The sequence below is a fragment of the Melanerpes formicivorus genome, unplaced genomic scaffold (assembly GCF_026170545.1).
Source record: "Melanerpes formicivorus ecotype bairdi unplaced genomic scaffold, bMelFor1.0.p_v2 SCAF_13, whole genome shotgun sequence".
In the NCBI taxonomy this organism is placed as follows: domain Eukaryota; kingdom Metazoa; phylum Chordata; class Aves; order Piciformes; family Picidae; genus Melanerpes; species Melanerpes formicivorus.
In genome coordinates this window covers 10,908,906-10,930,962 of record NW_027142365.1, presented here as the reverse complement: position 1 = coordinate 10,930,962, position 22,057 = coordinate 10,908,906, and the positions used below count along the sequence as shown (strand labels likewise).

The window sequence follows — 22,057 nt, the reverse complement described above, 5'->3', positions numbered from 1 at the left end:
GATTCTGTTCTCCTTGGTTTTGCTAGGTGGCCTTTTAGCTTTTTCTGTCTTAGCTAAAGGAACTGAGAAGTCAGTTTTTCAAAGTGTGAATGTGAGCAGTTGCTTTTAATTTCACATTTCAAAGCAAAGCTCCCAGTAATGGTAGCTATGAATGATGTGTAGGGCTGTGAAACAGACTCATCTCTGCTTTGCTGCTATCAGTCAACAACTGATAAGGGCTCTTTGGCACCTGCTGTGGTACCACCAAGAGGAGAATCTGTCACCACTGCCAAAAGTCCCCCCAAATCCCTTTCCACATGAATCTTTTCCTCTTTGTGAGTTGAATCAAGTCCAGGAGGACTGAAGGGTTCTGAGATGGGCATCCTGCTGAGTTCTAATTAATCCAATTGAATGGATTTTTCTCTCACAAGTTGCCTTCCCAGCATTAAGGGGTGTGTGTGTGTGTGTGTAAATCAGCTAAAACCAGCTTTAAATTCTTCTGTTTCATTGAAAAAGTTTGTGGAGTCACTTCCCAGCAAATTACTCTCCCTGTGAAGCTGCACATGGGCAGAAAGGGCAGTTACTGGCATGGCTGTAGAGGCACTCCATGCAGACTGTGCATTGTCAGGAGGACAGAAGTCTTGTAGCTTTTGGTGGCTTTGAGCATGGCTGGTGGGGCTTAAGCTGGAAGGACAGAGCAAGCTGATTTAGGCTAAAGCTAGGCAGCCTTGGGGTCCAGCAAAGCTGAACTCTGACAGTTTTCCCTTCCAGGCACATTTCTGGGGTGTGGAAGAAGCACCTTTTGTTCCTTCAGCTACTTGATTGCCTGTTGCCTGTTTGTGTGGTCTGATTTTAACTGGTAATTTTTTTTGGGAGATCTGCATTGTGAACTGATAGAGTTGAAAACGAGCCTTGGTCAGTGCATAGCTCACTGCTGCCAGCAGAGGTGAGGCAGAACTGATCTAGGGAGAGGCTCAAGAGCTGATCAGCTGCTTACAGGAGCGGCAGAGGTTGACAGTAAAAAGAAAATGTTTATGAATGAAGAGTTTGGGGAGTTAGCCAGGGATTTCCTTGTAAAAGTAGGGGAACAAGAAAAATACTGCACAGCTCTGATCACTGTGGGGAGTGCCTTTGCTTATCATGGCCAAAAATTAAGATTAATCAAGCTTTGAACAAGTCTTTGTGTTTGTGGGAAGGTCAGCTTTTAACTTATTTTGGGATTTAACCCACATGCTGACCAATACCCACTCACTTCCTGAGAAGTGAGCTGTGCTTTCCACCCATCTCCTCTTTGGTGTGGATTACCAAACTTTGGTTCAGATGTCCTGCTATGGATGCCTCAAACTTCTTGTGCACCTGCTTCCTGGCTGAGCATGGCAAACTGAAAAATCCCTCATTTAGGATAAGCACTACTTAGCAACAACTGAATCTTGAGTGTGTTATCAACATTTTTCTCATACAGCACTGTGCCAGGTACTAGGAAGAAAATTTACTACATCCTAGCTTAAACCAGGACAACCTAAGATTTATCTAATGATAAATGCAGAGTTGTTTAACTTGACTGACACTTACACCTTTGTTGTGCAGCTCAAAAGATGGAGATTGAGGCTGGAGATGAAATTGCTATTGTTGGAATAGCATGCAACTTTCCGGGAGGTGAGTCTTGGGGAAAAGCAAAGCAGGCTGCTGGGTGAACACTGAAAATCACAGCCACTCACTAATGTTGAGGTGGAGGAAAAGAAGATTCTACCTCTTATAAATACACCTAAATTCTGTCTCTTGTACAAGCTAGAAAGCTGGCTTCAGTAAAGAACTGCTAGTGCCTACTGAAATAGCAGCAAGCAGCCTGCAGTAGAGCTGTCTCCTATTTACACAATTGTATTTACAATTGGGCCCTATAAAAGTGTTAGTTGACTTTATATTCTGAGATTAGATGGCTGGCTGAGATTACATGGGTGGCTGAGAGTAGATGGGTGACTGAGATTAGATGAGTGGAAATGTTTATATAGCTGTGAGAGATTGCTGGGTTCTGGCTGCTGCAGTTAAACTGTCCATACCCTTTGCATTAGATAGACACAGATTTAAAAACTCCAGAAAAATTGCAGGCAATGGAATGCAGTTTGTCCTTGCAAGGCAGCATTCAGCCCTAATGGTGCTAGTCTCTCCCTTTCCTCCTTTTCTTTCTTGCCCTCATGACATTTCAGTTCCTGGCTTCTCTCTGTCCAGGATTCAGTAGAAACCTAGTGGTACAGTGATAAGTCTTGTGGCCCACAGCTTGCTGTGAACATGCCTGAGTCTAGTCACGTGCTAATAAATACACAGCGGCAATCTGGTACCCAAGGATTAAATACAGATTTGGTGCAAGCCATTTGTGCATCCAGACATAGCCAGTAAAGGGACTCTCTTCAGAAAGTTGTTCTTCATTGCCTTGCTGTGTAGTAAGTGGACACATGATTCTGCTTGATCAGCCTAGGTTTATTGGTGAGAGTTCCCTGTAGGTGTGTATGAGTTTCTGAGTCTGCCAGGGAGGAGGGGGGAGCAGATAATTTAATCTACTTTTAAACCTTTTCACAACAGGAGATGGCATTGACAATTTCTGGAAAGTCCTGGAGGAAGGCAAAAACTGCACAGTTGAAATCCCCACTGAGAGATTTGATACCAAGGACTGGTATGATCCAGATGAAAACAAGCCAGGGAAGATATGCACGACACGAGCAGCTCTGCTGGATGAGTGAGTCTGTTCCACTGCTGTGCCACTGGGTTTTGTTTTGTGCTTAGTCTGATGTGTACAGCTGTGCAGAGGGTGCAAGGCACAAGAGAGCTTGCCAGTGGGCCCCAGAACTGGCTTTCTTTTCTCTCCCAAGAAGAGATTTCCTGGTGTGTGACACTGATGAGCAAATTTAGTTGCAGGCCATGTTCAGCACAGATGTTTGTGGCTGTGCACACATAGGGCCTGTGATTCCATAAGCCAACATGAATGTACATACTCACCATGTCTCCTGTCACCTGTAGGAGTGTCTGCATTTTGAGTTCACAGAAATTCACATCCATTGGGCATGAGGTGGTATAGTTTGGATCTGAGATGGGCTCCGGCCTGTCACATAATTATTATTGCTTATAGCACTGTGGACCACAGAGGAAAGTGGCAGGGTATGGACTCTGAGCTGTAAGAATTGCCTGCCAAGTCTTCTCCAGTTTCAGCCTGAAGGTTAACCAGCTTTGCTGGAACTCAAGAGCTCATCCTGTGCTTATAGGGACAAGTAGCTGCAATTGGGATGCAAATGTGACAGCTTAGGAACAAAGTAAGGAAGTCTGGTTTTGCTAGACAGTCAGGGCATCACAGACTTATTGTGAGTGTTGTACCTACTCATAAATCTCAACTACTCATAGTTTTATAATAATCTTGCTTTTCCCCAGGCTCATATTCTGATGTCTTTAAAAAGGGAAACTTTTTATTTATTCTAAGTCACTCCTCCATAGTACTGAGAGAGTATGTATGTGTAAGTATCAGATAAAGAGAGCAGTGAAAGAGAAAATCTGGAGGAGCAAACTGCACATACACAGATAAAATATTTGGAGTTTATTATTAGAGAAGTATGATCATCTCTAGAAAATATCTGAGCTGGTCCTCTACTTAGTGTCTTGCAATAACTTGGAAGACACTATTTAGAACTTGTTGCTTAAGGCCACATTATAGCACAGTCACTGTAGATTTTCTGCAGATTTTCATAATCTGAGGAGTCCTCTTGGTAGTGGTGGGATAAGCACATGACTAAAGATGTCTAGGAGTGGGCTCATAACTCTGAAATGCAGATCCACTGATAAAAATTCTTATGTTGCGATGGGACATGAAGCATCCTTGGCCTATCAACATTTTCTTCTGCTCTGGTTTTCATCATAGTGCAGAATATGTGCACTTTGAGTCCTGAAGTGGATGCGTATTGTCCATACGTTGTAGCATGTTCTGGTCTGTGTCTTTTAGGTTCAATACATTTGACAACCACCTGTTTGGCATTAATAACACAGAAGCTGAACGCATGGATCCGCAACAGAAGTTACTGATAGAATGCACGTACAAAGCGCTGGAGGATGCAGGAGTCCCTGTAGAAGCTGTCAGTGGCACCAAAACAGGTGTTTTTATTGGTAAGATGAAAATGTTATGGTGAAGAGAGTCTGTGTGAATGTTCTAAAGATTGGAGCACTCCTGTGTAAACTTCACCTACCTAACTGGCAGTGGAGGTGTAGGGCTGCTGTACTATGCCACTACTTGTAATTTTTGGGTCTCAGTAAGGATTACAGGGCTGCTCTAGAAGTTCAAGATGCAACTCACATACCCATTTTTGGTGCTCTTCTTAGACTTGAATTGGTCTGGTGGTTGGACTAGATGATTGTTGAAGGTCACTTCCAACTGAACTGCTCCAACTGTTCTCCATCTCTTTTGTTCACTGGGGTTAAACTGACACATATTGGATATTTTTGCAGGTCTTATGAATCGAGACTACGAAATTGTAACAAGCAGAGCAGTGAGTGAAATCAATCATTATGATGGTACCGGAACAGCAATGAGCATTGCTGCTAACAGGGTCTCCTTCACGTTTAACCTGACTGGGCCATCGCTGGTGATCGACACTGCATGTTCGTCTTTTCTTTTTGCTCTGCACTACGCCTTGCGAGCCATTAAATCAGGTAACAGGGCTGAAGAGGTGCTGGACAAGGGGAAAGACAACTGTTTGTGTCTCTCACCCTGCAGTTCTCAACCTGAGCACGCTTCTGTTTCACTCCAGGAGACTGTGAGGCCGCAATCTGTGGTGGAGTGAACTGCATAATAGATCCCCGCACCTTTGTATCTCTCAGTAAAGCAAAAATGATCTCTCCAGAAGGCATAAGCAAACCGTTCTCCAAAAAGGCAGATGGGTATGGAAGGGGAGAAGGCTGTGGTGTTGTTTTCCTCAAACCTCTGAAAAAGGTAAGAGAGCTTGAGGAGCAGCCTAAAATAAGACTGATGGCTTACCTGAGTTTTGTATCTTCAGCTCTAAACTTTACTCTCCAGAAGAGATTTTATAAATCAAGCATAGGATGAATGAGGCACTTATTAAGCATGAAGCATTGAGGTACTTCCCCTACCATGGGGCAAGGATCACACATTTACAATTAGTTTCACCCTCTGTCTGTTCTTGGGTTTGTTGTCTTGTTTTCTGGCATCTGGAGAAAGCCTGTGAAGAGTAAAGCTAATTTTACCTTTTCATGAAACAGGCAAAGGAAGACTACAGCAAAATCTGGGGTGTGATAAACATCAGTGCTGTAAATCAGAACGGCAGGTCCACGACTCCAATCACAAGACCTTCTCAAGTGGAGCAGGAGAAGCTGCTGCGCAGCATTTACGAAAGCCGAGTGGATCCCTCGGTGCTGCAGTACATTGAAGCTCACGGTACAGGAACCGCTGCTGGAGATCCTACTGAAGCTGAAAGCCTAGGCAATGTCATCTGTAAAAAGAGATCCTCACAGGTTTCCATTCTGAGAATTGGTTCTGTGAAAGGCAATATTGGCCACACGGAATCAGCTGCTGGAGCGGCAGGGTTAATCAAAGTGCTCCTGATGATGCATCACGGGAAGATTGTTCCATCCTTGCATTACTCAAAGGAGATGAGCAGCATCGATACAGAGAAGTTAAACCTTACCATTCCCACAGCTGTAGAGCCCTGGGAAGAATCCAGTGAGTATGGAAGAGTAGCTGGCATCAACTGCTTTGGATTTGGAGGAACCAACGCTCACATTGTGGTGAGGCAGGTCAAGCAGCTTGAGTCCCTGCCAGCCTTTAGGAGGCCCCTCGAATTAGTTCTGCTGTCAGCAGCATCAAGCAAGTCACTTCAGATGACAATGGCCGACATGGCTGAGCAGCTGAGCACCAGAAACTCCATCACTCTCCCCAGCCTGGCCTATACGTCTGCCTGCAGAAGAAGCCACACCAGCCACAGGTACCGAAGAGCTTTTCTCACCAATTCTCTCCAACACTTGCAGCAAGAGGTCGTGTCGGCAGCAAGTATTGAGCTCACCGTGTCGAAGGGGGAGCCACAGCTGGTGTTTGTCTTCTGCGGGAACGGAGTGACGCTGCCAGAGTTCAGCGAGACCCTGCTGAGCTCAGAGCCTCTGTTCAGAGACAAGTGCAAGGAAATAGAAGCTCTTTTCCAGAAACAGGCTCCCATCAGCCTCCTGCCAGCAGGAGGTCACAGTCCGCAGGATTTGCTGAACCCAGCGCTTGCCCAGCCTCTGCTTTTCACCCTGCAGGTGGCCTTAGCTTCCCTTCTGAAATACTGGGGCGTTAAGCCAGTGGCTGCCATCGGCCACTCGGTAGGGGAAGTTGCTGCTGCACACTTTGCTGGGTACCTTTCCCTGGCAGATGCAGTCAAAGTGATTTACCATCGGAGCCGGCTGCAGGCAAAGACGACTGGGGGCAGAATGCTGGTGGTCGGCAACATCCCTGTCGAAGAGATCGCGGAACGCCTGCATCGCTACTCGGGAAAGGTCTGCATTGCAGCTTTCAACAGCCCCCTTTCCTGCACCTTGTCTGGGAATGCAGACGCCGTGGATGCTGTCCAGAGAGATTTAGCTCAAGCTTTCAGCCAGAGAAAGATCTTTCTTCATGTTTTAAATGTCCCAGCTGCATACCACAGCCCCAGCATGGACACCATACTTGAAGAGCTGGAAGCGAGCCTCCAGCCTTTAGGAAAACAGAAGGGGGAGATTGAAGTGATTTCAACGCTGACAGGGCTGGCTGCTTCTGAAACTGACTTTGCTCTGGGCAAGTTCTGGGCCCAGCATACTCGTGAGCCTGTTGCTTTCACCCAGGCCATCAAAACTGCAGCTAAAGACAGGGAGAATGTGGTGTTTGTGGAAATAAGTCCCCACCGAGTACTGCAGCGAAGCATCAAGGAAACTCTGGGGAAAGACACAAAGGTTTTCTCATCCTTGCAGTCTGGTACAGAGGATCAGACGCTCTTCAGCCTGGTAGGAAACCTCTTTGAACTGGGGTACAATCCCAACTGGCAGCACTTCTATGATGGCTATCAAAGTGTTCCTGTGGCCATTCCACGGTATCAGTTTGACCGCAAAAAACTCATGGCCTGTCTGGACATCCACCAACAAGCCAACCAAAGAGGTGTCAGCTCCAGCCACCCCTTGATTTATGGCATGGGCAGTAACAAGATGGAGTTTGGCTGCCTGGTGTCCCAGGACACAACGTCGTACTTATATGAGCACAAGAACAACGGTGTGGCTTTAGTACCTGGTGCTTTTTACGTGGAGCTTGGTCTAGCCTCTGTGTTGAGCAGCTCAAGTCCCAGAGTGCCTCTGAGTACTTGCCAGATGAGCATCAGTTTTTCTGCACCATGTGTTCTGACACAGAGTTCCCAAGTCTTGACTATCAAGCTGAATGCACAAAAGGCAGTGACAGCCTTTGAGATCCTCTCTTCCTCCAACGCAGTTTATGCTTCAGGCCAAGTTGCCAAGGGTCCTGAAGCTGTGGTGGAAGAAAGCACCATCTCCTTCCAAGACGTCTATCAAAGATGCAGGTCAGTGATTAGCGGAGAGGAGATTTACGAATCGCTGTCTCAGGTTGGCTTTCAGTACGGCTCCATATTCAGGCAGCTGAGTGATGTGCACTATTGCCAGGAACTGAAGGAAGCTATAACAAGCATCAAGGTGAACAAGGAGACCCTCAAGGAGATGTACAACTACTGCATCCATCCAGTGCTGCTCGACTGCTTTCTGCAGATGACTGCTGTCTTGACCTCAAGGACACTGCAGTCCAAAGCAGGCTTTCCTTCAGGGATAGGCAGCCTGGTGGTGCTGCGGCCGCTGGAGGAAGAGATGATGATATACATGAGAACGAGCAAATCCTTTGGGAACAGCCTAGAGGTGTGTGGATGCTTCATGGACAAGCGTGGCTCCATTTTGGCTGAACTGAAGCGCGTGGCCATCACATTCATGAAGCAAACATCTTCCAGAGACAATGAGTTCATGTTTGAAAACAAGTGGAAAGAAATCTCTCTTTCACAAACAGTTGGACATCTTGGGGCTTTGCCCAGAGTGCTGGTGTTTGCTGACAAGTTTGGGATAGCTGAGCAGTTGAAAAAGTATTTGCATCCCAATTCAAGGTATGTCCTGTATGAAGACTGGGAAGCCCACCTGGAAGGCAACGCACAGAATAAAATGAGATCGGAGGTTGAGGATTATGAAGAAATTCTGTTCCTGTGGGGAATTCAAAAGTTAAATGAGAATTTCCCAAGCCAAGTGGTAGCCCAAATGGCAAAGTGTTGTGAAGCCTATCGCCAGGCCATTGTGGCACTAAGAGAGAAAGCATCCCGCGGTGCAGTGCGAGCGATCACCTACAGAACAACGGAAAGATATGTAGACCACCTGAACTGTGGGTTTGCCTTGTACGGCATGACCAGAACTTGTGCTGTTGAAGTGCCAGAAATCGCCTTTCAGATGATTGACCTCAGCTCTACCAGTTCCCTGGACGTCTCAGTGCTAGCAGACGTTCTTGTCAAATACAAAGTTGCAGACTACCCGGAAGTTTGCATCAGCCACGGAAGAATTTATGTGGCAGAAATCAGACGCACACCTTTTGTTGATGCAGACTGCAACCAACCCATCAAATCTCCCCAGAAGTCAGAGACGTTCACTTTGTACACTTCTGATCCCTACACAGCCAAAGACTTGTCTGCTGAATTATACCCCAGCTCTGCTACTCCTCTTGACAGACAGAGTGTGGAAATCCAAGTGGATAAAATATGTCTCCACTCGGAAGATTATTTTCCCATCAGTGTTTCTAGTCGAAACTTTGGCAATACACTGTACTGGAACTCACAAGCAGTAGACAAACATGGGCTGCTAGTGCTTGATTTCAGTGGCACAGTAACAGCAACAGGCAGCGATGTGAAGAAGGTTAAAGTTGGAGATCAAGTGGTTTTATGCTATCCTGCTGCTGCCTCATCCAGAGTTCGGGTTCCAGGCACAGTTTGTTTCAATGTCAAGAAATTCCCATGCTTTCAGAGTGTCCCTTGTATGTCATACTTTATAATTGCATGGGAGATCTTCCATCAGAGGTTACCCAAGGGGAAACATGGCAAAACACTGGGTATTATTTCTACAGAGACCTCCTCAGTTTTGTGCCAGGTTCTTTCTGCGGCAGCAGAAGAGATGGGTTGGAGAGCAGTACTTGCAGAGCCCGCTCCTGGTAAGCTCCATGACATAAATTTATGCAATGCCCTTGTTGTTCTGCCACCAGCAAAGAGGCTGTCTCAGGAGGATCTGTCTCACATGCACTTGCTTAAAGATGTGGTGCTAGTGTGTGGGAATCCACAGTCTGATTGTATTCAGAATGTCAGTGGAATTGATCACGAAAATGTCACCTTCCATATCCTTACACTTAGCAGCATTTTCCAGAAAGCACCTCTAAAGGACCTGCAAAAGACTGTGCATGCATGGATCAGTTCTCTGGAAATGAAACTATTTAGACATCTGTCAGGTTCTGTTTTTCAGCAGACTAAGAGCTTTGAAAGGGTGAACTCTGTGATGTCCTACTTTACCTGCAAATCTGTCCCACTTGCCGTACTGAGAAGGCAGAAGGACATCACTGTGTCTTCTGATATACCAATCTATGAGCCCCCAAAGAAGCTGTTCAAGCGGAGTGCTATTTATGTAGTAGTTGGAGGCCTCACTGGGCTTGGCTTTGAGACAGTGAAATTCATAGCTGAGCATGGAGGAGGGTGCATTGCAATACTCTCCAGGAGAATGCCAAGCAATGAGAAGCAAGAAGAGCTGAATGTTTTGAGACAGCACTATAAAGGGAGCAAAGTGGTGTTTGTGCAGTGTGATGTTACTTCAACCAGTGATGTCGAGAAAGCTTTCCAATCCATTGTGAACATCTTTGCAGGGAGCCCAATTAAAGGTGTATTTCAAAGTGCTGTAGCTTTACATGATGGCCATCTTGAGGTTTTGACCTTGGCTGACTTTCAGGAAGTGCTGAACCCCAAAGTAGCAGGGACTCTAAATCTTCATTTGGCTACCAGAGGCCAGCAGCTTGACTACTTTGTGTGCTACTCCTCTGTTACTTCCTTTCTTGGCAACTCCACCCAGACAAACTATGCAGCTGCAAACTCTTTCTTGGATGTCTTCTGCCTCTACAGGAGGAACTGTGGGCTTTCAGGCCAATCCATTAACTGGGGTGCTTTGAACCTCGGTATACTGCTCAATCAAAGCTATATCCAGAACATCCTGGAATCCAAGGGCATAGACATTCTACAAGTGCATGAAATCCACGAGTATCTCAGGAAGACCTTGCTTGTGAATAACCCACAGCAAGCTGTTGTCAAATTAAACTTCCAAGCTTTATTTCATCATGTTTTCTCTCGGATTGCTTCCGTCAAGAGTCGCTTCATGGCAATTCTGTTAGAAGAATTCAGTGACAAGATTGAAACACGTGAGGAAACTCAAGTGCAGGATACTGCCTTAATCAAACCTGAAGACTACATCACCTTAGTGGTGAGTGACATCACAGGATCAAATGCAGATGAACTAACCATGAACACAACACTTTTGTCTTTGGGCATTGACTCCATGTTAGCTATGACAATTCAGAACCGTGTCTTTCAGGAGAGGAAGGTGGACATACCTCTTCTGAAACTGCTGGATCCTAACACAACTCTGTCAAGTTTAGTAGTAGTTTTAGAAGAGAAAAGCAATGAAAGTGAAGCAGTTCAGGAAAACAATGATGCAGTTGAAAATGCAGAAAATGAGAGTCGTCTGTAGGAGTCTTCTTCGTAGAGTAACTCTGATGATACCTGGACCCTTTGTGGTATCTCAGAACCTGCCACTGCAGACAGAGTAGAACATCCTCTGGTGCTTAATGTACTTTCCTGCACTGACCCAGAGAAAACCTCTTGAGGCTCTTCTACCATTGTGCTAGATGGATCCATTTCAGTCATTTGTTTGACTTGTTACTTTCAATATTTTGTACCTGCCTTTTTCTATATTTTGAACTTGAAGTAGTTCAATTAATCCCTACATACACATTTCCACGTGGCAACTTTGCTCAATACACATTGCATTTTAAAGACCATGAAAATCTTAATTAGAGTGTTCTGTTTGCAGCTATAAATGATGAATCTACATGTGAAGCAACATAGAATTATCACGGCTTTGGTCATGATTATCTCCTGAGTGCTTTCTTACTTTTTATGTATCATCGAATGTATAGAAATGTGGGTCTCTTTCTGAAAGATGATGTGAATTTCTAAGGTTTGTTCTCTTTTTCCCCCCTTTATGTCTGCAAAAATATTAACAGTTTTCCAGTTGGAAAGTATATAGTAAAGCAACTGTTCTTGTTTATTAATTAACCACTTTTGATGAAAATCCAAATAACCAAGAATAATAAATTACATTTAAGAGGAAAACCTAAAGTGTATGTTTGTCTTATTTTTTTTCATCCCTCATCTGCTCTTCTAGTTCACCTTTTCTTAAATCTTAACTCTTGCCCTTGTTTAACAAGCAAATACAGATTTTACCCAAAGACACTGAAGGAAACTTTGTTTGTAGTGTCTTAATGTGGGACTACTGTTCTTGTATTGTTTCTCCCTTTTAGATCTAATTATCATTGACCCTGAGATGTCTTGTAGCATTCTTCAGTGCACAGAGTATCCATGGACTATGATACCCCCTGAAACTAACTCTTCGCCAGGCCAGTTAAGCCCACTTCCCTCAGCTTCTCGTAGCTCTGATGCACCAGCCCCTAGTCATCTGGTCTTGCAGAAGCTGGGGTGGGCTTCTTGCCACAGTCTCCCCGAGGTGCGGGGACAGGGGCTCTGCACAGCGGGGACAAGCACTCAGGAAACTCCTGCTTGCCCCGGAGGTGTTCAAGAGGGGATTGGATGTGGCACTTGGAGCCATGGTTTAGTAGTCAGGAGGTGTTGGGTGGCAGGTTGGACTTGATGATCTCTGAGGTATCTTCCAACCTTATTGATTCTGTGATCTACAAAACTGTGCCCAGTTATTGGCTCCTCAGTTCAAGAGAGACAGGGATCTACTGGAGAGTGTCCAATGGAGCGCCGTAAGGATGATTTGGGGACCTGAACATCTCTCCTGCGGGTGAGCGCAGGGGGTGCGGAGGGCCCGGTTCAGGCGGCCGTTCCGCAGTGCTGAGCTCTCCGGTGGCGGTGCGACCCGCTCCCTTGCTGCCTCTCTGCCGAAGAGGTGGCAAAACCCCTTTGTATTCGGGAGGAGGCGGACGCCCAGGAGCTATCGCGCCCACCCTCTGTTGAATGCTTTCCTTTGCCGATATCACAGTATCACAGTATAACTTAGGTTGGAAATGACTAGACCATGGCACCAAGTGCCAGGTCCAATCTCCTCTTGAACGCCTCCAGGGACGATGACTCAACCACCTCCCTGGGCAACCCATTCCAATGACAAATGACTTGCTCGGTGAAGAATTTCCTCCTCACCTCGAGTCTAAACCTCCCCTGGCGCAGCTTGAGACTGTGTCCTCTTGTTCTGGTGCTGGTTGCCTGGGAGAAGAGGCCAACCCCTTCCTGGCTACAACCACCTTTCAGGTAGTTGTAGAGGGCAATGAGGTCACCCCTGAGCCTCCTCTTCTCCAGGCTAAACAACCCCAGCTCCCTCAGCCTCTCCTCATAGAGCTTGTGCTCAAGGCCTCTCCCCAGCCTTGTTGCCCTTCTCTGGACACGCTCAAGTGTTTCGATGCCCTTCTTAAAGTGAGGGGCCCAGAACTGGACACAGTACTCAAGGTGCGGCCTAACCAATGCAGAGTACAGGGGCACAATGACCTCCCTGCTCCTGCTGGCCGCACTATTGCTAATGCAGGCCAGCATATGCAAGGTACAGGTGGCTGCGAGGTTCCCCTCAAGGGCCTATGACCTGCCAAAATGGGCGGGGGGGGCGCCGGGTGCGGCCGATCACCAGCCGGCGCCGGCTTTTCTCTTCCCTCTTCCCTCCTTTTTTTCCCCCCCAGTTGCACCTTGTGACAGGACAGGGGGTAATAGATATAAACTACAGCACAGGAGGTTCTACCTCAACATGAGGAGGAACTTCTTCGCTATGAGGGTGACAGAGCACTGGACCAGGCTGCCCAGAAAGGTTGTGGAGTCTCCTCTGGAGACTTTCAAGACCCGTCTGGATGTGTTCCTGTGTGACCTGTGCTAGATTCTATGGTCCTGCCCTGGCAGGGGGGTTGGACTCTATGACCTTTGGAGGTCCCTTCCAAACTCTAATATCCTGTGATTCTTGAAAAAAGACTGAGAGACCAGGGGCTGTTTAGTCATGAGAAGAGAAGGCTGAGAGGGTACCTTATCAGTGTCTAAATATCTGAGGGATGGGTGTCAGGATGAAGGTGATGGTCTCTTTTCAGTGGTGCCCAGTGGTAGGACAAGGAACAACAGGTACAAGCTGGAACACAGGAGCTTCCACCTCAACACAAGGAGAAATTTCCTTACAGTGAGGGTGACAGAGCACTGGAACAAGCTGCCCAGAATGGTTGTGGAGTCTCCTTCTCTGGAGACTTTCAAATCCCACCTATTCCTATGCGGCCTTGCCCTGGGTGATCCTGCCCTGTCAGGGGTGTTGGACTAGATGATCCCTAGAGGTCCCTTCCAACCCCTAATATTCTGTGATTCTGTGATTGTGATAGCCTTCTGCTGAACTGACTCAAGCTTATCTATATCTTTCTCATACTGGCAGGTCCATACTTGGACCAGGGTTCCTGCTGTGGTGTAATGAGTATAGTGCAGTGAATAAAGGTGAAGAATCACTTTCCTCAACCTACAGACTGTGCTCCTGTTGGTTGTTAGCCTTCACTGCTGCCAGTGTGTGTAGCCAATTCCTGCTTGGTCACTGCTTTTCGGGACCCTCTGGTTCTGTTCATCCAAGCTGCTCCCAACCAGTAAGTCCCCAGCCCATAGTGTCGTGGAGCCTAGCTATCTCACATGCAGGAGTAGTGCAGGGGGCTTTCCATCCCAGGTGCAAGGCCTTGCATTTGGCATGGTTGAAATGAATGGGCATTATCTCAATCTACTTGTCCCTCCAAAGAGCAGCCTTCCCCTTCAATGTGGCCACCAAATTCCTAAGGCATGATTTGCCAATGTTTCAGTGATTTGAAGGCCATTAGTTGTCTTTCTCTAGACATGCTTTGATTTGCCCAGTAGGCTTCTAGTATTGTGGTTAATGTGCTCTGCCCAGATATTTTCTTTGGTAATCTAAGAATTAAACCACAATCATGTGAAGCACACTGAAAACCTTCATATAATTTTTATATAGATCATATTACTATTACTTCAAGGTGTTGAAAGTTGTTTGGTGATGCCCTACATTTGAAAAAGCAATCTGTTGTCACTTCAAAACAAAGTCACTCACCCTGTGTTTTGTAAGTCACTATTGCGTTATGTTGATAGAAGCAGAAGTGGAGATGATTTTGTGAAACTAGAGAAGAAATGAGGAAGAGAGAAGAAAAGGAGCCAGAGCTTGGTGGGGTCATGTCAAGCAAGACATCTCCAGAGTTTGCATCCCCAGCTCCTGAGATGAGTGCATACATGGATGAATGTAGGCAGCCAAGTTTTGTTAAGTAGGTATGAGAATCTCTCATGCATGGTGCAGTTGTAACTGAACCTATTTGGTTTAGTCTTGACAAAGACAGGTCTGATTCTTTGAAACGGAAACACCAACTTCATCTGGCTGCAGCCAGTGCTGCTCTTTGACCAAAGCAATCACTCTTCTTCAAAGCAGCACTGTGAGAGCTGGATTTTCATAATCTACTGATGGTGCTTGTATTGTGAGGGTTTGCTGAAGGAGCTCGTATCTTCTGTGGCTTTTGGTTTGGACTTCTTCTGTGGATTTGTCATGAATGTCCCAGAGACTAGAACATTTGTATAAAAACAAAACAGTTGCCAGCCCCCAAAATGTATAGTAAGAGACCTGATCTTGAAAAATACTCTGGCAAAGTGAGTTTCAGCTGCAGCTGGGGCAATTAGAATTTTTTTTCTGACAGCAGCAGTTTGTAATGCAGGGTAAGACAGCAAGGGCAGAGCCCTGACTAATCTCCCATTTGTCTCTGACAAATACATAGGATATATGACCAGAAAAATAGCCTAGAAAATCCACACTGATGACATATTTGATATCCTGAAAGTAGCAATGAGCTGGAGCAGAAGGAAAAGTTACCCAGGAGCAACAGAATGGACTGCAAAAACACAGAAGCAACCCACAGTGCCATGGGAGCAGTGATAAAGTGCTGTTCTCTATTACCAAACATCATAACTGGAACACAAACAGGACCTTGAAGTTCTTGCTTATGCTTCTGGATTAGTTTAAAAGGGTTGGTTTTGATTCATTAGTTGCTATCAAACATAATTGTTGGAGAAAAACTGTACCTGTCATTGCCTCCTGAAAAATGATGTTTTGATCAAAATCTGAATGGCAATTAGGCAAATCACTTGTGAAAAAAAGAACCTGTCTCTAACAGAAGGCTTTTAGTGACAATGTTGTTTGGTCTTTGCAATTAATCTCAGACAGAGTTACTGCATGGGTTATATTTGTAAAGATTCTGTGCTCTCAGTTTCCAAACTCTCAGTCCTGTTATCAGAGGAAAGATCCCATTAGCAAGATCCATATTCAGTAATAAGATAATTAGGACTCCAGCACAGTACTTGGAAAGCTTAATTTTTCAGTTAGAGCCTGAAGTGATATAAAATTTAGCCAAACTGCTAAAACAATTGTCTCCCCTTCCTCGGGTACAACCACAAATCCAATTAGTCAGATATGTTCTAAACAGCAGCGACATAAATACAGAAATAATGGCCAAGAGCCCCAATGTTCCTTTGGGAAATGTGCTCATGGATGCACTTTTTGCCTCAGGAAATTAATCAAAACATGCCCCCTGTTGCGTAAAAGGAGTTTGCAGGATGAACTATGAGCTTCATGTTCCTGCAAATACACCCATATCTGTTTCTTGCTTTTTCTGGGTCAAATAATGCCTGCTAACATGCATGTCAGCCTGCAGCTGTGATCTGCATCCGGGTCACAGGCAGCAGCCAGGCTGCGGCGGGACCCTGACATAGCAGTGGACATAGCTCTGGCAGGGGCTGGGTGATGGAGCCTCAGCTTACAAGCATTTCCCAAAGACCAGGGCTGGCTGTGACCACGGCCTCCCTGCACTGCCTCTGGGAGCCTTTCCCCATGGTGCCAGCTGAGCTACCTTGGTTCTGAACCCAGGCAGCCAAACCCCAGGATCTTACGAAGCCAACTTGCAAGTTCATCTTCAGGTAGTGTCCCAGAGAAGCAGGTATTCTGTTGATAGTGACAATGTAGTTGCCCTCAGTCATAACTTATTACTGCACAAACCTTGATTACCACTGTTAAATAAAAATGCTGTATCCTAAATGGATCCATACCAACGTTTTAATTAATTTAGTCAACAGATCAAAATGAATCTTACTTGACAGGCTGCTCCTATGATGCTGGTGGAATGCTGGCCTGACTGCTCCTTACTGTTTGCACGTGTGAAAATGATGAGAAATAATGGCATTAATAACAAAACAAGGCATTGCAGGAGCTTGGAGAGCTGCACCAAAGTTCTTCAGGCATCTGAGGCTCTTGGGATGATTAAGGGACTGGAGCTCATCACATATAAGGAAAGGCTGAGGCAGCTGGGATTGTTTGACCCAGGAAAGGGAAGGATCCCTAAAGGGAGAATGCGAAGAGGATGGAGCCAGACTCTTTTCAGTAGTGCCCAGTGACAGCAGAAGAATCACAGACTGAACTGTGGGAGGCTCCTTCTGGACATCAGAAAACACTTTTCTATTGTGAAGATGACCAAGCACTGGCACAGGCTGCCCAGGAGGTCGTGGAGTTAGAGGTATTCAAAAGCCTTTTGGATGTAGTCCTGAGAAACAGGTTCTAGGTGTTGTGGCTTAAGCAGGGATTATTGGAAGGATTAAATGTCAAAATATTATGGTCCAGGTGATAACACAAAGGGAGAAAAAGTACACAACAAGAGGTGTCTTCCTGATGAGTAAATCTGTTAATGTGATCTAAAACATTAAACCAGGCCTTTAGCATGGAGTCTCTAATCCCGTTCTCCATGAAGTCAATAATATTGGCTTTCATGAGCTGTGGAAGCCTGCCCAGTGAGCATTGTAGATGGCTGTTCCTTAGATTTCCAGGAACTTAACTCATGCTTTGTCTGGTAAATCTCCCTGGCTTTAAGCCCTGGAAGTACCACAGGTAGCTATGGTGATGACAGGATTGTGTCTTTTGTGTAATTACCTGGGCAGCTTGTGTTTTAGAAATCTTCCTCATCCCTTTTTACTGTCATTTCTGGCTTAACAGTTCCACACCACTCAGCTCTTACTTGATAAAAGCCTCTGTTACAAGGGCAGATGGGCACAGGACAAATGCACCTGTGCCCTCACCTCCTGTGGTGGCTGTAGTGGCTAGCTATGACTCAGAGGACAATGCAAATTCCCTTTGTTGTCAGTATTACACAGAGCAAATTCAGTGGAATTTATCTGCTTCTTTGGAAACTGCTCAAATCCACATTTAACTTGTTGATGCTGCAACCCTTACTCCAAATCAAGAACCCAACCTCTAAGCAGTGCTGTGGTTGTGTAAGCATCACTTTCAGCAAAACCTGTTTGTGAAAAGAGAAGTTTGCAAGATAGAAATGTGGCTGATAATGTGTGAGCTGACTTTAAAACGAAGCAGTTCTTTAAAGATCAGAGGTGGGTGCTTGTGTGCACTCCTATACATACACACATATCGGGCTGTATATCCTACGTGTTTGAAACAATTTCTGCTGATAAAACTGGTTCAAAGTAAATTCAGTGAATGAGGATTTGAGTTGCCTTAAATGTTGACAGTTTGCTGCCTAAGCCTCCACTTCGACAAACAGAAGTCCTTACTCCGCTGAGTAGATCTGCTGAAGCCAACAGATTTTACTCATAGCTAACTGTGAACAGAAACTCACAGGGTAGGCTCCTAAGGTTTAAAACCACAAGAGCTGGCTTATGGTTAGCAACAAGGTGGTGTGGTGTTTTTTGTTGTGTTGTGGGTTTTTTGGTTTGGTGGTTTGTGTTGTTTGGGGTTTTTTTTTTTTTTTGGCTTTTCTCAGCAAAAGAGTTAATAAAATAGTCCAGGTCTTCAGACAGAAGGTGATGGTCTTCAGAAAGGATTTGTGCAGAAAGCAAGCTCCTCATTAGCTGCTGTTCAGACTGGAAATGAGTATGCAGCAGTTATTCCCTGGGCACTCTGGTGGGAAAGGGATAGTGCAGAAGTCATGCAGTTTTCACATGGGGGACAGCAAGACATTTGGAATTTGTGACATGGGCACTGAACACAGATCCAAATACTTGGGGTTGATAAAGTCAGTAGTCTCAGGGTGAGACACAGAGGGTTTTTACAGTTTGAGACATGCTCTCCTCAGGTACACAGAAGTAATTAAAACCTATGGAAACTCCAGAGCTGTTGAACACTGCAGTTGCAGCACCCATGGCAGGAAGAGCTTTGATAATTCCTGTTGACATTTCTGAATGAATATCATGGCTGTATTTTATAGATTATATGCTATTAATACTAGTGTGGCAAATCAGAACAGATGGTCCTTACTCTGGTTGCAAACCTAGCATGGCTTCAAACTCCTCCTACTCTGTTTATCAAGTTGACCATGTATCACTTGAGCAGTCTTCATGAGTGATTACTGTGAAGGTTGACTTGGTTAAAAATCAACTGGGGTTAATTAAATTTGTTTCTAAGGATGTGCACATCACATCAGGGAAGAGATTGCTCAATATTTGCACTCCTTAAATATCTGCATGGCAGAGTTATAAAGTGAGACCTCCTGTTTTCAACATCTCTGTGCAAACGGGAAGCAGCTGGTGACTTTGGGACAGAATGAGGATGAGCTGGGCTAGGTTTACAAGAAAGAGAGTCTCAAATAGCTCATGCAAATACAGGCTGCTCCTCCCTGTAGAGGAGCACTGGAAATATTTCTGCTTTCCACACTTGAAATTAATACTTCAAACTGGCAACAGAAAACACAGCTGAGCAGCTGAATGCAAAAAACTCAACTGCTGTCTCTGGACTTGCCAAGTGACTTGCCCATAGAAATGCCAAGTTTTCTTGTGCTTTTCAGAGATAATTTGGTTTAGTACTAAGCAGAAGAAATGTCTGTCTTCATTTTTTTAAATGTCCCAGCTGTGTTCCACAGTTTAAATCCAGCACTAGAAACCGTGAGGAAAAAAAATAAATAAAAAGAAGGTACTGGATTTAAATGAACAGAAGTGGATTCAACACTGCCTAGGACGGCTGCTTCAGCAGAGGAAGTCACAGAGCAATGCTCAAGGAACGTGAGGCTGTGATATTTATAGGCAAGCAATTAACAGATAAAGAGGAGAAAACCCCAAGAGTCTGTAAAAACATGCCCTCAAAGAGAGGTTAAGCAATATGCAATTGACACTGGGCTAAAAAGTAGTACTCCTCCTTATGCACTGAGTATCACAAGTCTGTTTGACCTGGGAAGTAATCCTGACTGGAAACCTGTCTGTGCATCATTTGCTCTTTACCTGAATTGTTTATGGGAGTTTTCTATGGCCACAGTACCATTTGATTACAACAACCCTTGTGGTCTGCCTGCGTGCCTGCTGCTGAGAAGCACGAACTCTTGCTTTCTCAGTATCACTTAAGTTGGAAAGGACCTCGAGGATCATCGAGTCCAACGTATCAACACAGACCCCATGACTAGACCATGGCACCAAGTGCCACGTCCAATCTCCCCTTGAACGCCTCCAGGGTCGATGACTCAACCACCTCCCTGGGCAACCCGTTCCAATGACGAATGAAGGCTCTTTCCTTGCTAGTTGTGGACTTCAAAAGCAGAGGTTGCAGTGGCAAAACTACAAAAGCTAAACAAAAATCTGGCATTTTGCTCAACTTAAATTCACTTTGACAATTGCATTTGTCAAATAAAGAGGAAGAACAGGTGCAACACATCCAAGCATTAACATAGAATGTCTTGAAAAGTTAGGGTTGCTATTACAGAATAGAGCAGAAACCTGAGAACAGTGACCACTGCCAGTAAGTGTAGCATCACCTGCTTCTGTATCCTGAAAATGTTATTTCCCCCTGCAAATTTTGCAGTGTTCACTTAGCAGTGCAACTACACTTGATGGATGCGACAATCCGAACAAGTGCTGACAAGAACCAAACTAGGATGTGTTGGGCCAAGGGTTAACTTGGCATGCTGGTCTGCACTGTGAAACTGTAGGGACACAGCTATGGCCTGCCACAGGAGTATCACTTCTCTTCTAGTCAGTGCAATAACGTTTGGGCTGTATCTTTGTTTGTATTTGGAGCAATTCTGTGGAAAGGGTGGGACAAGTATGTGGGTTTTATTTCTACTCTAAAGGCATCCAGCTTCCCCATTCCTTTTAGGGAGGAGCTCCCAGCCCCTAGCCGTTTCTCAGTGCCCCCCACAACAAGCACTTTATTAGAATAAACCTTTATTAGAATAAACCAAACTAGGTTGGAAGAGACCTTCAAGATCATCGTGTCCAACCCATCAACCAATCCAACCCACCCAAACAGCTAACCCATGGCACCAAGCACCCCATCAAGTCTCCTTCTGAACACCCTCAATGATGGCGACTCCACCACCTCCCTGGGCAGCCCATTCCAATGGGCAATCACTCTTTCTGTATAGAACTTCTTCCTAACATCCAACCTGAACCTCCCCTGGTGCAGCCTGAGACTGTGTCCTCTTGTTCTGGTACTGGCTGCCTGGGAGAAGAGACCATCATCAGCCTGTCTACAACCTCCCTTCAGGTAGTTGTAGAGAGTGATAAGGTCACCCCTGAGTCTCCTCTTCTCCAGGCTGAGCAACCCCAGCTCCCTCAGCCTCTCCTCATAGGGCTTGTGTTCCAAGCCCCTCGCCAACTTTGTTGCTCTTCTCTGGACTCGTTCCAGCAAGTCAACATCCTTCCTAAACTGAGGGGCCCAGAACTGGACACAGTACTCGAGGTGTGGCCTAACCAGTGCAGTGTACAGGGGCAGAATGACCTCCCTGCTCCTGCTGGCCACACTGTTCTTGATGCAGGCCAGGATGCCATTGGCCCTCTTGGCTGCCTGGGCACACTGCAGGCTCATGTTCATCCTACCATCAACCAGCACCCCCAGGTCCCTCTCTGCCTGGCTGCTCTCCAGCCACTCTGACCCCAGCCTGTAGCACTGCATGGGGTTGTTGTGGCCAATGTGCAGAACCCGGCACTTGGATGTGTTAAATCTCATGCCGTTGAAGGCTGATAAAACCCTGCTGTGCAGAGTGGATCACTGCAGGAAGCCCATTGCCCTGTCCTGCCCCGCTCTGACTGTACAGCTGCGTGCAATATCTTGTTTCTGCTGACCTCATGAGGTCCATGCAGTACTTGCAGTGCCATGCTCTCTTCAGGCCTTCCCTTCCCTTCCCTTCCCTTCCCTTCCCTTCCCTTCCCTTCCCTTCCCTTCCCTTCCCTTCCCTTCCCTTCCCTTCCCTTCCCTTCCCTTCCCTTCCCTTCCCTTCCCTTCCCTTCCCTTCCCTTCCCTCCCCTTCCCTCCCCTTCCCTTCCCCTCCAATGACAGTTACACTGCGTGCCCAGCAGAGGGCGGCTGCCTCAAGTCCCTTCTGGTCTCTCGCCGCGCTGCGCCCTCTGGCAGCTGAGCCGTGCAGTAGCACCAGCTTGCGACCTCCCGGCTTCTTGCCACTTAGGCCTTGACTTGACTTCCAGTCCATTGTACCCCTAAACAGAGAGAACATGAAGGAAATGGAAAGATTCTGTCCAGTCTACTGGGTCTCATGCAGCTGGGTCAGAAATGCGGATGGAGCAGAGGCAAACCCTGGCCTCGTCACACTTGCTGTATCTCTCAGAAGACACTTCACAGCTGCAGATTTGGACTAAATGTTTTAATAACTTCTAAACATTTTTTCCTCCCCCAAAATGACAAATATCAGCTGCAATCATTAATTTAATTGACAACAAAT

The 22,057-nt window shown here is 45.9% G+C and overlaps 1 protein-coding gene across 11 annotated transcripts in view; it reads left to right on the top strand.

Annotated features, from left to right (window-relative positions):
* LOC137444911 (mycocerosic acid synthase-like) overlaps positions 1–11,449 on the top strand; it is a 29,904-nt gene extending 18,455 nt beyond the window's left edge. For 10 of the 11 annotated variants that reach the window (XM_068146060.1, XM_068146056.1, XM_068146059.1 and 7 more), the window contains 6 exons: positions 1,567–1,635; positions 2,557–2,710; positions 3,962–4,122; positions 4,462–4,665; positions 4,764–4,945; positions 5,233–11,449. In XM_068146060.1, the coding sequence (XP_068002161.1) occupies positions 1,575–1,635; positions 2,557–2,710; positions 3,962–4,122; positions 4,462–4,665; positions 4,764–4,945; positions 5,233–10,791 (6,321 nt within the window). In that variant the 5' untranslated portion in view covers positions 1,567–1,574 and the 3' untranslated portion in view covers positions 10,792–11,449. Of the gene's footprint in view, positions 1–831; positions 839–1,566; positions 1,636–2,556; positions 2,711–3,961; positions 4,123–4,461; positions 4,666–4,763; positions 4,946–5,232 lie in introns of those variants that run through there. The other variant, XM_068146066.1, reaches the window with a different exon arrangement.
* The last annotated feature ends 10,608 nt before the right edge of the window (positions 11,450–22,057 follow it).